A 17799-nucleotide genomic window follows, 5' to 3' on the forward strand; every position below is an offset into this window, starting at 1 on the left:
GGGGTGACTGTGGGCTGTCCCTCACTGTCTCTGGCACAGAGGCTGTTGCCCAGCAGAATCAATCAGCTTGGGGCCCTTAGTCTCAAGAGCAAAAGCTCTGCACTTACTCCTGTCAAGTACCCCCTTTCTGGAGTTGACTCCTTGTTTCCTCTAGAGGGGCTGCCAACTGTAGGAATGTTACAGCTGAATCTGGTCAAACTGCCTCATTTTACACTTGGGGAAACTGAAACACACAGGGATTTGGGTACTTCCAACAAGCCTGAGCTGTCTGCCACATGCTAGGCTGTACCTGGTCAGACAGAAGATATAGGTCCTTCCTCAGGCAGTAGGGTTCCTGGCTCACAAATGGCTCAGGGCGGCCCTGGTAGCGCTAACTCAAAAGAAGGCTGTGAGGCGGGCCAGGCAGACTAGCCAGGGGGCTCCAGGAAGCACCAAGGGCCCGGACTGTGGGTCTCTGATGCTTAAGGTCTAAACATGTACCTTCATTCAATCTTCAACCTGACTCAACACCTATGGTCCATGCCTTTCCAGTGAGTCTCTCACACTATGGCCACTGCCCAGTGAACTTGCCACTCACCTGACCCATCTGGGCTCCGGGGCAGAGAAGAGCATCTTGACTGGCAGTTCTAGGCTTCTGCCTCCCAAACCCCCTCCCCAGGACCCCAGAGACGCCCCTCCTGTGTGCCACAGCCCCACCTCTGCTCTGTCTAGCTGAGCCTTCCTCTCCTGGGATGCTTTCTGGGCACGAGCATCCAAGTTAGGAGCAGCAGCTGTGTGGTCTTCAGAAGCCTGGTGGGGGGCTGGGGCCACTAGCTCCTGCACGGCACTCTCTGCCCCCCCACAGCAGCTTCTCCCTTGGTGATCTTCATGGAGCATCACAGGCCTGAGACCTTGGCTGAGCCCAAGACTTCCTGTGGGAAGGCAGCTATTCCTGGGGCCCCCTGACTAGAAAGAGGGGCCCCCTGCTGAGCTCACAAGGGGAGATCAGAGCATGTGTTTTGCCTGCAAGCTGAGCTGGGAGGAGCCAAGCCTCTGGAACCCCAGGGAGCAACAGGGGGCTCAGTCTCACCCAAGAAAAGCCTCTGATTGTCTCAGGCAAGGCCCCAGCCAATTCTGCAGCAGCAGCAGAGTGACATGCCTAAGGGAAGCGGCAGACGAGGAGGCTGGGCCTATGCCCTCATCTCACCTTGAGCACTTCAGAACTCTGCCTTCAGACCTGGGAGTGGTTTCTGGGGAAAAGTGGGGGGAAGAGAGAGCCCAAAGGGCCAACGCCTGGGTTTCCCTGAGGAGGACAGAGCCCAACCTCCTGGAGACTCACTGATCTGCTGCTACAGGTCACCCAGTGGTCAGGGTGGTGAGAAAGGGGCACTAGGAGAGGAGAGGGAGGCTGTCGCCCAGCACACTGCTGCACTGGAGTGGGCCTGGGGCTGTGGACTCTGCCCGGCTCAGTGGAAGGGGCTGGATCTCCCTGGTCCTGATTCCACAGGGGCTTTAACACGGGCTCAGGCGTCAGGCAGCTGCCAGTCCCTCACTCACAGGCATGTTGATATGGGCGCTGAGCAGGGGTGCGCTCTGGCCTTCTCGGAGCACCAGCACCTATGGAGAAGGTGCTCAAGGTAGTAGGGGGCATTCCCCCTTTACCCCTGCTCCTGCAAAGGCCAAGCACGGTCTGGTCTGCACTGGCCCTAGTGCAGGGCTCTGTCAAAGGGGAGGGGGAGGCTGGGAGGCCTCTACTGGGCAGACACCCACCCCGTCCTGGCAGCCACCCGGGGGCCTTGTCCGCACTCACTCACACTGACCTCCCCAACTAGTACCAACAGGCAACCTACCTTGATAATGTCTGAGATGCCCTTGTCACTAAGACTCTCCACAAAGGTCTCCAGGGGGTAGTTGAGCCCTGGCACCAGCAAGGGGACCTAAGTTTGGGGACAAAGAGGTAAGGAAGTCAGCCCTCACGCCTACACGGTGTTTGGTAGATTCCAAAGCACTCTCATACCTGTTGTCCCAGCTGAACTTCAGTGTGCCCTGGCAGGGTGGGCAGGGATGACAAGCCCGTTTGAGGAGGATGTGGGCTCAGTGGGGGGAGTGAATGCCGCAGGGCTGCATGCATGTCCCTAATTAAAGCTAAACCTTTTTTTTTCTTTTGGCCACACTGCACAGCAGGTGGGATCTTAGTTCCCCGACCAGGGATCGAACCCGTGCCCCCTGTAGGGGAAACATGGAGTCTTATCCACTGGGCCGCCAGAGAAGTCCCTAAACCTAAACCTCCAACCAAGTCCAGGGCTATTTCTTTCACATCCCGAAGTCTTTCTCAGTTTCTGGTCCTTCTAACTTAGGGTCAAACCTGGACCTGGGGGGAAACCAGGCTCTTTACTCTGGAAGAGTCTCCTTGGGGCTCCCATTCCTGCTGCAGGAGTGGCGGGAAAACAGGGTGGGCTCTGGGACCCCAGAGCACCAACAGACTTCTGAGGGCAGCACCGGTGAGACCTGAACTCTCACTGTTCTCCCAGAACCTTCGGTGTGCCTCCCTGAGACCTCTCACAGGCAGGGAGAAAAGCAGCTGAGGCAGGTCTCGGGGGCTCTCCCCAGGGCCCCTGCTGCACCCTAGTCTGGTCTGTGGCTGTAGCCACTTGCCAGCTCCCTCACCTCTGACCTGCGGACATCTAATCCGGCCCCGCCCACACTTTCTCACTCCAGGTCTCAGTAAGGTGGGTCCAGTACCTTGAAGAAGGCCCGGGGCAGAGCATAGAGCCCCTCATTGTACAGGAAGCAGACCAGCAGCCCCAGGATGGGTCGGGCTGTTGAGGTGTTCTGCAGGTGAAGGGTGAGCTTAAAGGTGGGGCCCAGGCCCTGAACCTGTGCAGAGGGTGGGGTGGGGAGAAAGCCTGTAGGACCTAGTGGCCTTGGGGGCCGAATACGGCCTACCCCGGCCCTGCCCGCCCACCCCCCCATCAGCGCCCTCAAGTCACCTTCCTTGAACCCCTCTAACGCACGGTCCATCCGCCCCTCAAAAGGCACGGAGCTCAGAAGCTTGGCTCCGCATGCAAGGGATGAGCAAAAGCCCAGAGCGGAGAAGGGGCTCAACTGAGACCACTCAGCAAGCTGGTCGGAGGCACAGCTGGCCTGGGGAAGCCGGCCCTGGCTCCCACGTGTGTCCGCGCCTGCCCACCCCACTCTTCGCAGGGCCTGGCCCACCTCCTCCCCTCGTCCTCTGGTGGCTGCAAGGATTTCACTTTCCTCCCTCTTACCCTCGACTGCTCTGCAGCCGCTTCCTCTCTGTATCTATCCACTTTCTTTAGGGAAAGAGATATCAGAAGCCCAACTGGATCAGACAGCACACCTCAGGGACCCATTCAGAGCCGGCTGGAGCCCTGACGACCTTGAGGTCACTTGTGTCTGAGTACAAGGGGCCCTCATCCTCCTCGTGCCGGTGTAAGTCTCAGGAGGGCCCCTTCCCAGTACCGGGCAGTCCGAACTCCTTGGGCTGCCGGCAGTTACCGAAATGAACAGGTTTCTTCCCTGTACCACAGCTGTAAGAGTCCCTCCAGGCTCCTGGGAAGAAACATCCCAAGGTGACTACCTGTGTGCCCTGCCCCAAGTCTGGGGGCTCGTCTGAGGCACCGCATGGAATAAGGGGGCTGGAAAGCGTGCCCCACTCTGCGGCCAGCCAAGGGGAAGAGGCGGCACAGGAAAGGGAAGGTGGGAGCGCTCTCACAGAGGACGACGTGAGACCTGGGCCCTGGGCCTGTGGGAGGGTGAGAAGGGGCACGGGGCCTAGTTGCCTTGGGATCCGCTCCGGGGCCGAGGGGTGCCCGCCCAGCCCTGACCTCTGCCCCTCTGGCCCTGAGGTGGCCTGATGCCCCCCTCCACGTGGGTGCTCACCACAGCGTGCAGCTTGAGCGGCTCCCGCGCCGTCGCAGACACAGGGCTCAGGCTGGACTCGAGGGCCTGCGCGTAGGCACGGGCGGCCCGGAGGCGCAGCAGGTAGAGGTCTGCCTGGAAGGTCCGGTGCATGGCTGAGGAGGCACACAAAGGGCCGATGCTGGACGTGAGGCGGGAGGAGGGGGCAGGGCCGGGGGAGAGGGCGCTCCTGCTCAGGCGGCCGTGGGGAGAGTGCAAGAGGAAGGCACAGTGGGCAGAAGCTGGGAACGTGGGCAACAGGAGGACTGAGGTCCCACAGCCAGCCTCTGGTGACACTGGACGCTGCGGACCACTCCCTGCTCCTCCTTCCCGGTTCTCCCACCACCTGGCTGCCCACACAGCCTCAGCCTCCTGTGCTGGCTCCTTCTAGTAAGGGCTGGGGTTCCCTTGAGTTTTGTCCTTGGTCTTCTTCTCATCCTCTGTCTTCCTTGCTGACCCATCCATGTCCTGTCCCGGCTGTGACCACCCCAAAGAGGAACAACCGCGAGCTCCTGAGGGCAGGGGCGCATCAGGGCCCGGCCCGCGTCTGCACCTGGTACTGTGCACTCATCTTGGGCGGCTTGGCGCCCGGCCTGCCTGCTGCTTCTAACTGCCTGATGGGCACCTCCACCTGGACGTCCCATCAACCCCTGGAGCTCAACGCTGCGGAACCAACCTCATTTCCCTAACTCCGTCACTGCATCCCCATCCATCAAGTCACCCAGGTTCACCCCTCACAGCTAACCATTTGCCAAGGTCGGATGAGTCTTCCTCAAGGCGTCTCCAGAGCCCGCTCCCTCCCCTCCATCCCACTGTCCCCCGTTTCCAGACTGAGCACCTCCCTCGGCCAGTCTGTCCTTGCTCCTTGTGCCTGCGAGGACCCTCCTGCCATTCGGAAGCTTTCATCTTTATGTTGCCCCATCCTTTCCTCTTTCCTTTTTCCTCGAATACTTTCACAGTTTATTTTTAATTTACCCAGAATTAACTTCTGTGTTTGGTATGAGAGTTCTAACTTTTTTTCTAGAAACAAGTTGTCCTAATTATGTTTTTTGGAGTCTCTCATTCCCCCACTAATGTGAAACGACACCTCTATCATATACTGACTTTCCACGTGTACGAGGGTCTGTTTCTGGACTTCCTAAACGTGCCACTGAGCTGTATCAATTCCCATACTGATGCCACAGCTGCTAATTCCTACAGCTTCCTAGTTCATTCTGCTATCTGATAGGCTGAGTCTCCTCATTCTTATTTTCCCCAAACTTCTTAGATTTACTCTTAGAATCAACTGGTCAAGTCCTCAAAATAAAACCCATTGGGATTTTAACTGTAACTTTTCTATGTTTCTAGATTAATTTCAGAAGCTGTTAACTAATCAACAGCTTTACAACTTTAGGTCTTACTACCCTGAGACTTGGTAAGTCTCGTCATTTAAATATTCAGGTGGTCTTTCCTGTTCTTTAAAGCAGTTTTATAATTTTCTTTATTAGACTTTGTATGTTTTCTTGTTAAGTTTACGTCTAAGGATTTCTTTGCTATTGTGAATGGAAACTTTCTCTTTTCTAACTGGATACTGTTGGTATATACAAACGCTATTGATTCTTGCTATTTTCATTATACCTTAGAGAACTTCCTAATTATTTCTCTAATATATCAATTGCTTCTCTTGGGTTCTCTAGGCTACAACTGCCTGCTAGCTATTTTTTTTATCCTGTAATTTATCCTTTAAACTGTAAGCCAGATTCCTTTCAAAGACAGAGGGGGTTGAGTTACTGTATTTTTCTGCTTAACATCTTTCCCATCTCTCCACTACATGGAATAAACCAACACATCTTAACTTTGCATTCCAGGCCCTTTCGGAGCCAGCTGACCTGCTTTTCCAGCCTCCCCACTGGCCACTGAGCCTTCCTGCACTGCACCCGCAGCTACATGGCAGATGCTGCTTAGATCCAGGTAGGGCCCTGTGCCTTTTCCCAAGCCTCTGCCTAAATCGCCCTCCCCTCTTCCTCTCTGGCAGGTAGGCTTATAATCATCTTTTAGGGTCAAATCCAATATCATCTCTCTCTGAAGCCTTTCCCAGGCTCCCAGGCAAACACACTCCCTTGTGTGTCTCAACAGCCCTCTTCAGAGACTTATTCTACACCTGTCATGCAACATGAAGTTAGCAAGGTCTACTGAGCTCTTTAGGTAGGGACTGGCCTGATTCTAGGCGCCTGGCACAAGGCCTGGCATAATCATAGGTATTAAGTGAATGAATGAACAAAGAGAGCAGGAAAATCAAATAGGATAAGGAAGAACCTCGATCAGATTCTACTTCTCTCATGAGAATTCCTCCATCTAGAAGTGGCTGCTCCCTCCTTGAATTCTAAGGGCTCTCGCCCTCACCCACAGCACCTTCCACCTTGAGCTGTAGCTCTTTGTTGGCAGGGTGTACCTCCTAGGCTGTCTCTGGGCTTCCAGAGGCATGAGACCCACCCGGTTCACCCAGGTCTCCTCCCACTGCTCAGGGCACCCAGGTGGCATTCACCCAGTTCCTGCTGCCTTGGCGCAAGGGAGGAGGAACAGGAAGGAGCCAGCCTGAATCTCACCGGTGCCGGCTTCCCGCTCTCGCAGTGTCTGATCCACATAAAGCCGGGTCTTTCGGGGCATGTTGAGTTTCATGGCCTGGGCTGGTGGGGGACCTGCTTCACCTCCCCCGTCCACAAACACTGCTGTGCGCTTCAGGATCTTGATAATCAGGCCACCACCTAGGGAGGAGGACAGACAGAAGCAGATTTGTCCTCCCCAGTTCTACCCTACATTCATTCCCATTCTTTCTTCCCAAACAATCTGTCTCATATTGACACATTTCAGTCTTCCTGCTGAGACTCTGAGTTTCTGGAAGGAAAGAAGTGTGTCCTACTATTAATTCATTCATTCATTTAGCAGCTGATTTACTTGTTTGTCTGTTTATTTTTGGCTGCGGCACTCTGCTTGCGGGATCTTACTTCCCTGACCAGGGATTGAACCCGGGTCCCCTGTAGTGGAAGCGCAGAGCCCTAACCACTGGACCGCCAGGGAATTCCCTAACAGTTATTTATTGACCACTGTGATGTTCCTGGCGTTGTGGCAGATACTGGGGTGAACTGGAGATACAGCCAGGGCCTGGCCCCCAGGTAGTGACATCGGACTGCTGGTGAGCTGTCCCCAGTGAAGGCCCAGCCCAGAAAGGACATGTGTCTGCAAGCCCTGCTTTCCAAACCCAGGCCCACCCATGTTCCACATCCGCCTCCTCTTCTTTCCCAGGATCTGGCCTATCTCACTGACTCCCAACTTTAAAACCCCTGCCAGGCCTGACTCGCCTCACCTCGTGTAGTCATGATGAGGGTGTGATCTTCCCGCCCGTAGCGGCCAAAGCAAAGGCTGGTCACTGCATCCTACGGTGGCAATGTCAGAGTTTAGCTGGGAAAATGACTCAGTGAGGAGAGCAAGACTGGGGGGAGGGGGATAAGGCTGGGAGACCCCAGACATGATGTAAGAGGTGAGATGTGAGTCGAGGCCTGGAGCCACGCTGCCTCTAATCCCAGCCCCCTCCTCACTGCTGCGGCCACAGTTCCAGACTGAACATCACTGGCTCTGGGGTCAGCTTTCTAAGAGGTCTCCCAGCCTAGTCTTCCTCCCCAGTGTCTTTCACACTGCTGCCTCTGCTGCCTTTCAAAAATACAAATATGACCACGCCTATTCCCCGCTGAAAAACCTCCACTGGCTTTTGCCCTCCTTGTCAGGACATTCAAGGCCTTCCGCATCTGATGCCAACCTGCCTTTTCTATCTGTTCTCTCCCTGCCCTTTCCCCAACCCACATACCACACCGCCTGCCCTCCCAGCAGCCTGGTCCAAACCAGCTGCTTTCCAATTTTACATTGTGACATACGACATTTTATACATACAGGTACACAAAGTTTCACATGTGATATATTCTGAACTTCTTTTTTCTGGTTCTGTTGCTGGCCTATTAAATTGATTTTGTTTGAAGAACTTTGGTCCAGATTCATCAAACTACCTGGATTCCTTTAAAGAACACTCATGCCTCTCAGCCTTTGTTCATGTTATTTCCAGTCTGGAATATTCTATCTCCATTTATCCACTCCATTTATCGAAGCAGACTGCTTCGAGGCCCAGCTAAATTGTGATTTGCCCTGTGAAATGGCTCCTGAGTTCCGTCCCCCTTCACCACCACCCCCAGTCACTAGGCTGCCTCTGTGCTTTTTCAGTGCTTTACTCTGCTTTAGTCTGCCTTGTATTTGAATCGGCTGTGTCTCTAGCTGGCTATCACTTCAGACTGTAAGTTCCCCGACAGTAAGGATTCAGTCACTGATTTATCCTTCTAATACAGTGAGTTGTGCATATGGGATGCTCAACGAATGTTTTCAAAATGCATCAGAAGTTAAGGGTGGCAGCTGGAGTGGGGTCAGGAGAGGCAGCTAAGGGGCCCCACAGAGGGGAGCGGGGCAAGGAGGAGGCAGCAGCTCACCGGCGTGTGGACGACGCTGAGCAGGGCCTTGTCGCGGTAGATGCGGACCTCCCCGTTGGCCAGTCCGGCCATGACGGCCTGCAGGCCCCGGGAGCGCTGCTCCAGGAGGTTCATGGTCAGGATGGCTGCGGGCATCTGCACCGTCCACAGCCTCTTACCCTGCGGGGGGGACGGGGGACGGCTAAGTGTCTGCAGGGGGCTCAGGGCTTAAGAGTGGAAAGAAGGGGTGGCTGGAGTTGCTGGGAAGGGAAGGTCGGAAGGGCTCGCCTGCTGAGGGGGACTAAGGAGGCACGGGTGGAGGGGCTGGGGCTGGGGCTTGCCCAGAGGCCACACCTTGTGGGTGAAGCCATGCAGGCTGTCTTGGTTGCTGCCCACCACCAGGACCTTGTGAACCCGGACAAGCCCCACAGGCTGGGCACTCAGCTCGATGCAGTACTTGGGGCGCTTGGAGTCTCTGTGGAATAAAGACACTCTCCCAGCCCCAGAGGAACCCTCTCTCCTTCCCCGGCTGACCCTCCTCTTTCCAAGCCCCACAGACTATCCTGGCAGGAACCTTGGCCCACAAGCAGATGACTGCGGTATTAGTTCCACCTCTATGACTTAGTAGCTGCATGACCTTGGATAACAGGAAGTGTGTCTTCCCTCCTAGTCTTCCTCTCAACTTTACCACAGTAATTTGTGTGATAACCTGGCATTTATCAGTTTACAGTTAGCGTACCGCAGGTTAGACAAAGTGATGGACCGACGTAGTTTAGTAATTTATCAGAAAAGCATGAGGAGTTTACTCTGTGTAAATGCACAGTTCTCAGTTTCCTGGCCTCTGAGTCTTAATTTCTCTTATCCAGAAAGTGGGGATAATTCCTGTCTGTCCATCACAGGCTCTAGCCCACCTTTCTTAAGTCTGAGCCAGAGTCATCTCCCACCTGATGACTTGTCTGAGAGCTTCCCCACTGGTCTCTGGGACTCCTTCCAATCTACCCTCCACCCAGCACGGTAATCTTTAAAAAATGTAAACGGGTCATGTCATTCTTCTGAGTAAAACCCCATGATAGTTTTCTACTGCACTTCGGATAAAATCCAAAATCTTTACCATGTCCCACCAGGTCCTGCATGAGCCGACCCTGGTCGCTACGTCATGTCTTGCCACCAAGCTTGAGTGGGACAAGACAAAGTCTTTCCCACCTAGAGTTCGCTTAAATTTCCTCTGCCTGTAACACTCTTGCTTCACTTTTGCAGAGCACAGGCTCCGGATGCACAGGCTCAGCGGCCATGGCTCACAGGCCCAGCCGCTCCGCGGCATGTGGGATCTTCCCGGACCGGGACACGAACCCGTGTCCCCTGCATTGGCAGGCAGACTCTCAACCACTGTGCCACCAGGGAAGCCCTTGCTTCACTTTTTGAACAACTGGCTCCTTCTTAACCTTCAAGTCATCTCCCCAGATAGGCATTCGCTGATCACCCTGACCCCATTATTTTTTCCCATTGAGCCTATATTTTTCCTCCATAGCATGCATCCAGTTTGCAATATTATCTTGGTTTGTTGACTTTAATATCTATCTTCCCACAAGGGCAGGGACTTTGTTAATGTTTTGTTCATCAATATATCCCCAATACATTATACAATGCTTAATACATAGTAGGTGCGCAAAAACATTTCTTGAATTAAAAAAAACGACTGTTGAGAAATATCAAACTAATGCATAAGGAAATTTCACATATCTATAAAAGCAACAGAACAAATATGAGAGACTATTTTTATTTCTTCTAATATCTGACTGCATCACTCGTGTTACGGCCACCCAGCCCAGTCTCTCACTTTGCCAGGCCCCATCGGACAAGCCTCCACATGTCCCCTGTGCTCAAGGGCTCTGCCTCCTATATGAAGTTCTCAGCTCTTTCCATTCCCACATTCCAGCCCCAAAGCCCCCTGCTCATCTTACAAGCCCTCAAGACCACCAGGTTTCTGAGATGTTCCTCTGGCCCCAGAGACCACGGATGTGGCTACCTTCTCAGCATATAGATGTTCCCGTTGCGGCAGGCAGCAGCAAGACGGAACTCCACATCGAACTGGCCAGAAACCTCCAGGAAGACGGGGACGCTGGGTAGGCTCATCTGCAAAGAAGAGACTCAAACATCCGGATTTCCCTGGAGCCCCAGCCCGTCCCAGACCTGAAGTAATTCCTCCAAGTCCCAATCTCCTCATTCACACCCTGCTGGTCACAGTTTAAACTTGTACAATTTTTCTGGAAGGAAACTCGGCAACATGTAGCCCTTTGACTAAACTAGGCCACTTCTAGGAATGCATCGTAAGGAAGCATTTAGATAAGCACGCAAAGATGTTTGGGCAAGGAAGCCCACTGAGGTGTGTTAATAATAACAAAAAACTGCAAACAAATGTACAATAGGTGACAGGGTACACCTATATAATCGATGTTGTGTGGCCTTTGCAAAGGCTGATGTGGTTTTATATAGATATGGAAAGATACTGATAAGCTTCTGCTACATGAAAACAGTAGCTTACATGATCCTATACCACGAGGCCATATTTGTAAAAAAAAAAAATTATGTAAAGTTATATATCTGTGTCTAAATATGAAAATGTCTGGAAAGACTTATGCCAAAGACTTATCTGCGGGTGGTGGGATTTGGGGATATATATCTTTTTCTTTTCTTCTTCTTCTTTTTTTTTTTTTTTTGCCCCATCACATGGCATGTGGGATCTTAGTTCCCTGACCAGGGCTTGAACCCGTGCCCCCTGCAGTGGAAGCACAGAGTCTTAACCACTGGACCGCCAGGCAGGTCCCTATATCTCTTTCTTTATGCTTATCTACATTTTATAATTTTCTACAATGAACACATATTACCAAGAACTAACTGGGGGGCAGGAGATATTGGGGAACAGGGGAGGGAATGGAGCCTGGGCCACGGGTGTGCCCACGGCCAGGCCCCACACTGACCTTGGCCAAAACAGTGAAGGCCTCTGGGTCCAGCACCAGGAGCTCCTTGTTCTCAGTGCCCAGCACCAGGCAGGACACAGCGTCCTCGTCAGCCAGGTTCTTCTTTAAGGTGGTCATGGTGGTGATGACCGTCTGCAGAGGGACTTCAGGGGTCACCCAGTAGCTCCCCTCACACCATCCCCCCCAGATACTCCCAGGACGCCCCAGGAAGAAAGAGGGCAAAGGAGGAGGAAGAGTATCAGAGATGTGACAGAAGATTTATGTACAAAGGTGTTTACTGCAACAAACCTAACTTTCTAACAAAAGAGGATTGTCTAAGTCAATCATAATCTATCTGTATAATAAAAAACCCATGCAGTCATTTACAAAAATCACATTTTACAAGAAGACTCAATGACAGGGAGGATGCTTCTAACGTATTAAGAGAAAACACAGGTAAAAAGTTATGTTAGTATTATCCCAGTTTTAAAAAAATATATGAATAAAAAAACATGCTGGAAGGCTAAACCCTTAAATACAAATACTGGTTATCTCTGGACAATGAGATCATAGGTGATGTTTAATTTCTTCATTGTGCTTTCCTACAGTTTCTACGGTGGGCATATGTTCTTTTTTTAATTGTGATTGGAGAGAAAACAAAAGAGAAGGGGACGATCCCTTTTTTTTTTTGGTGCTACACGGGCCTTTCACTGTTGTGGCCTCTCCCGTTGCGGAGCACAGGCTCCAGACGCGCAGGCTCAGCGGCCATGGCTCACGGGCCCAGCCGCTCCGCGGCATGTGGGGTCTTCCTGGACCGGGGCACGAACCCGTGTCCCCTGCATCGGCAGGCGGACTCTCAACCACTGCGCCACCATGGAAGCCCGGCACGATCCCTTTTTTAGGAATTTCTCCTGTGGAAATAATTTAGCAGGACTAAAAAGTTTCTTTGGATAAAGCTGTTCATTGTGTGACTATCTTTAAGATAAAAAAAAAAAAGGAATGATCCTCAATGCCTAGTGGAAGGAGAAAAGCTATAGAAACATGGATGTTAGTGGCTCCCAATCATGTAACCATGGCACATACTTGGAACGATGGCCTCCCCAAGACTGCATCTTTTAAGCAATACTTACTTAATTCACTTCCTGATTTTAAAAGTTCTCAGTGACAGTGACAACTGCGGACCTGAGCTGCTGCTCAGCAGGAGAGAACAATGTTTCTCACAGAATTGTCTAAGGCTAGCCAAATGCTGAGGTATGTGTTGGTCAGGGTGTTCGGCCCACATGGCCTCTACAGGAAGTAGCCGGTTCCCCTGCGGCTTTCTGAAATGCAGGGACAGCTGTGGGAGCCCATCCCTGGGCTAGGGTCAGGAACCCCTAGGTCAGGAACCACTGGAGTTCATCAACAAATAGGATCATCAATAAAGCCATTAAAAGCATAACTAAGAAAAATATGAAGTGCATAAAAAGGAGACATTTCTTCTCCAATGACCTGCATGTGAATAGTTACATAAACTATGAATGAAATAATGAATAATCAATGAAATAATCAAGGGGCCACTTGATTAAAAATGGAGTTCTTCAAGACTAATGCTCAAGATATAATGTTATGTACTCAAGGGAAGCAGGATATAAAAGCATATTTATAAAGGAAAGTTACCAAAATGGTAAGAGTACCTCTGAGTAGTGAGTGTATTCACTTATAATTTCTCCTTTATATTTCTCTTTATTTTCAAAGTTTTCTCTAATGAAAATATATTACCTTTACCCCCAAGATGATAAAAGTTATATAAAGCTACATAACTATATATCAATTCAAAGCTGTCACTGTGGGGCTTCCCTGGTGGTGCAGTGGTTAGGAATCTGCCTGCCAGTGCAGGGGACATAGGTTCAAGCCCTGGTCCGGGAAGATCCCACATGCTGTGGAGCAACTAAGCCCGTGCGCCACAACTACTGAGCCCATGTGCCACAACTACTGAGCCTGCGCGCCTAGAGCCCGTGCTCCGCAACAAGAGAAGCCACCGCAATGAGAAGCCTGCACACCGCAACGAAGAGTAGCCTCCGCTCACCGCAACTAGAGAAAGCCCGCGTGCAGCAACAAAAACCCAATGCAGCAAAAAATTTTAAAAATGAAAATAAATAAATAAATTTATTAAAAAAAAAAAAAAGCTGTCATTGTTAACTGGAAAGTAGAAGCCCTGCAGCTTTGTGACTATATATGTGGAAGGGTAACTGCAAAGTAAAACTAGTCACATTTGGCTGTAGAATTTACCACTAATGTTACATGGTCTTTTTAAAAAACTGTCCATATTTTTTCTAGGGAAATAAGAAGAGAGGGGCAGTACCTGCCGCCTGATGGACTTGGACTTGTGCTGGTTCACAAATGCCTCCATTTCACTCAGCTCCACCTGCAGAAACCTGGACACACAGAGCACTGACACCTGCATGCCTTGGGCCTGGCTGCCCTCCCCAGGCCACTCCACAGCTGCTCCCTCCCCGCTGGGAGCTTCTGGAGCTCTGGCCCTCCAGAGGGCCCTTACCTGAGTGACTGTACAGACAAAGGCACCTCTGCCTTCTCCCTGTAAGGAGAGGGACCATCATGGCAGGTTTAGTTAAGGAACAGGGCCTGGGGGTCAGACTGTGGGCTCTGGGATGAAGGCGTAGGGGTGGGGGAATGAGGGAGGGGTAGGAGGCATACAAAGGGGGAAGTGGGATCTCACCGGATGCCCTCCAGCATCTCCTTCAGGGTCAGGGGGTCGATCCGGTCCTGTGCCAGGTTGGAAGAAGGTACAGCCTGTGAGCACCAGAGCCAGGCAGGGAACGAGGACAACCCCAAGGCTGCCACCTTTGCCTTCTCGTTCTCATCCCGCACATCACTCACCTCTTTGGCCTGGTTCCAAAGGTCCTGTTCCAGGGGGTTTGGAGGCAGCTGGGGCAGGCTGAACTTGAAGTAGGGCCTGAGATTCTTATACACATACACACAAGGGCCTGACGCGAGTGCCAGCGCTGGTGTCCGGGGTTCGTGTTGCTCCATGAGGAAGGTGGCAGCAGCGGCTGGCAGGGCAGGTAGCGGGCTTTCGCTCAGCACTGTGGGTCCTTTAAGCACCTTCAGGCGGGGCTGCTGCCCACCTGGGCCAAGGTCCCCCACCACCAGCTGTAGAGAGAGGCTGGCTGATTCCAGGCTCAGGGTCTAAAGACCACCCCCACTACTGCCCCTCTTCTTGGGCTTAGCTTTTTGCTGGTGCACATTCATATACGCTCACAATGCACCATGGGTGGGTGGGGGAAGGGCAAAGGCTTTGCAAGAAGGCTTGCAAGCTGTGTGACCTTGGGAAAACTGATGCAACTTCCTGAGCCACAGTTTTCCCACGTGCAAAAGGGGAATACCTACCATATGACCCTTGTAGTGAAAATCAAATGAGATAATCAACTAGAGAACCTAGCGAGGAATAGGTGGCAGCTGATGTTTTCATTGTTTGTTCAGTAAACATTTCTTCAGGGCCTGCTCCATGCCAGGCACTGTTCTAGACACTGGAACAGTTGCTGAGGTCAGTGGGGGGCCTGAAACTCATATCTGGGCTCCGAGGCCTGGCTTCCAAACGGGAACAGAGCTAAAGATGCAGAACCAATCACGCAGAGCAGGATGTGCTCTATGGACCCAGAGAAGAGAACCAAGCTCCTCAGCCTGTCTTTTCCACCCTCCAAGCCACTGTAGCTGTCATGCAAACCCATTCTCCTGAGTGAGGCCTTCAAGGCCCCTCTGATCTGGTTCCCAGCTTGTTTTCTAACACCTCCCTATCCATGCTATGCTCCAGGCAGTATGGGGGCTGCCACAGAATGCCGGGATTCTGAGCATGTACAGTGTGCCAGGAGCCACACCAGTAACTTCATGCATCCTTTCATTTAATCCTAGCAACAACCTGTGAGGTAGGTACGACTATTAGCCTCATTTCACAAATGAGGAAGCTGTGGCTTAGAGATGTTAGGTAAAAGTCACACGGCTAGTGAGTGGTAGAGCTAGGACCTGAACCTAGGTCTGTCTGGATCCAAAGCCAGTGGTCTTAACTCTTATTTCATATTGGCCTCAACTTTCTAATTTCAAATTTACTCTTTCCAAATATGCTGTGAACTTCCAAGCCTCTCTGCCTCTGCTTGTGCTGTTTCCTCTGCCTGGAATGCCCTCCTCTCTTCCATGCCTTCTTGGGACACTTCATTCATCCTTCAGCACCAGTTCATGTTACTGCCCTCTAGTGCGTCCTGATAGATTCACTGTTCTTTCATTGGTGCTCCAGTAATACTTTCCATATATTCTATTTTAGCATCCACTCATCTACCCCAAAAATATTTATCAATTATCTAATTCGTGCCAGGCACTGGATTAGATGCTGGGAATCGACAGTAAGCAAACTAGCCATTGAAAAAGTTATTACACCCAAGCGTTACCATTTCACATTAGTTATTGGATCTGTGATTTCTCTACCCTTCACTGCTGTCAGCCCAGCGCCAAGCATACACTAGGTGTTCAGTCAACATCAGGGATGAATTAAGGACATTGTCTATATCTCCTTCTGACTATGAACTGACTCATTTCTGAGTTTAGTGTGTGCACAACACCTGACACGCAGAAGGGGTTCACTGTATGCTTGCCGAATTGTTGAATGATTTATGGATAGGAATTTGGGGGCCAAAGTCACCAAATCCTACTGCACAGTCCATGTAGGGTATGATTCCCTTCAAGCTGCCCACATAACACACTCATTGTGGGTTCACTGCCCTTGCTGAGGGCTGACAGACCCAGGTCTGCCACCTTTTACAAACTCGGTAAACTCAGCCTCTCAGAATCTATTTTCCCACTAATAAATAATATCTATGTATGTGAAACTGCCTCAAAGAGAGTTAACTTCCTTTATTTAGCCCAATATATATCTCAACCTTTTAAAAACCTGCGCCTTCAAATTTTTTAATCTATTTTTCTTCTTTTTTCAATATTTTCTTGACTGCCCCGTGCGGCATGTGGGATCTTAGTTCCCCAACCAGAGGTTGAACCCACTCCCCTTGCATTGGAAGTGTGGACTCTTAACCACTGGACTGCCAGGGAAGTCCCCCAATTTTTTATTTCTTTATTTACATTTTATTTACTTACCTTTATATTTTAAATTAAATTTAAAATTAAACCTTTTTATTATGGAAAATTTTCAGTCATATACAAAAGTAGAGAGACTCATATAATGAAACCCCAAATACCCATCATCCAGCTTCAACAATGATTAGCTCATGGCTAATCTTAAAATCTATGTCCTTTTTTAAAAAAAAAAATATTTATTTGGCTGCACTGGGGTCTTAGTTGTGGTACGTGGGATCTTTAGTTGGGGCATGCGGGATCTAGTTCCCTGACCAGGGATTGCACCCGGGCCCCCTGCATTGGGAGCGCGGAGTCTTAACCACTGGACCACCAGGGAAGTCCCTATGCCCTTTTGATAAACATAAAACTCTCACTCTCCTCCCTTCTACTTTCCCTCCAGAGTAACGTCCCACCCCCAACCAAGGGATGTGCCCTTCCAGCAAAGAATTACTTCAAGTTAACAAAATTAAGAGGCTTTATCTTAGTATAATTTCCAGCAGCATTTTGCTTTGCTTTACTTTCCGCAGTCTATACTGTGAAATCAACAGGTTCTCTTCACTTTCCACATTACAAATAAAAATTAACCCTAAATGTGCTTTTTCAAAGTACACATTAATTCCAGATTATGCTGAGCTTCTTTGGAGCCATCGGGAAGTCTCACCTCTGGGGTGATATGCTTACCTTGTACTCCCCGTCCCCATGCAAATCTGCCAGCTCTGGAAAACATAAAATAGCCATAAGCCAGGGTCTCAGAATTCTAGAGGCTTCCCTACAGAACCATCTGACTCCTCCGTCCCCCAAGAACCGGGATTCCTGGTCCCAGAGACTCACGCAGGCAGGCGGAAAAGGTGTGGATGTTGGCCATGGGGTCGTAGTGTGCATCCAGCCATTTCGAACTGGCTTCACTGTTGGGAGAAGAGGGAAAGAGTTGCGGGGGGCGCGGAAGATGAATCCCAAGGGAGGGGAAGAAAACTTGCCGGAGCTGATTTCTGAGAATGAGGTGTGTAGGGAGCTCTGAACTAGGGGTATAGAACATCTGGGTCCAAGTCCAGGCTCCACCACCGGCGCACAGAGTGACCTCGAGTCACCCACACGCACCCATTCACTCCTTGGGCCTCAGTTTCCCCACTTGATCTCTAAGAGCCCTTCAAGGACCGCCAGCGCTGCTGAGAACCGCAGGAGCCCAGATCCCGGGGACCAGGGCACCCTCTTTACATAGGTAGGAAAAGAGGCCTCAAGGACCCCAGCCTTCACCTCTCAGCTCTGCCGCTGTCGGAATCCGACGAAGACGCAGCAGCCATCTTCTCAGGCGTCACCCCGGCAACCAGCTCCGGCAA

The 17799-nt window shown here is 51.2% G+C and overlaps 1 protein-coding gene across 1 annotated transcript; it reads right to left on the reverse strand.

Annotated features, from left to right (window-relative positions):
* Window positions 1-1509: 1509 nt before the first annotated feature.
* On the reverse strand, window positions 1510-17799 carry BBS1 (Bardet-Biedl syndrome 1; the record flags this gene model as incomplete). The annotated part of the gene is made up of 17 exons (XM_079709158.1): window positions 17717-17799; window positions 17294-17367; window positions 17144-17178; window positions 14222-14494; window positions 14061-14107; window positions 13881-13919; window positions 13686-13758; window positions 11366-11497; window positions 10414-10520; window positions 8742-8862; window positions 8409-8567; window positions 7244-7313; window positions 6486-6644; window positions 3883-4016; window positions 2722-2856; window positions 1830-1916; window positions 1510-1596 (listed from the first exon to the last, which is right to left on the reverse strand). Exons 1-17 carry the CDS (start codon window positions 17761-17763, stop codon window positions 1510-1512), a joined length of 1779 nt encoding a protein of 592 aa, XP_079565284.1. The 5' UTR covers window positions 17764-17799.

This window comes from Hyperoodon ampullatus (assembly GCF_949752795.1).
Source record: "Hyperoodon ampullatus genome assembly, chromosome: 7".
Lineage (NCBI taxonomy): Eukaryota > Metazoa > Chordata > Mammalia > Artiodactyla > Ziphiidae > Hyperoodon > Hyperoodon ampullatus.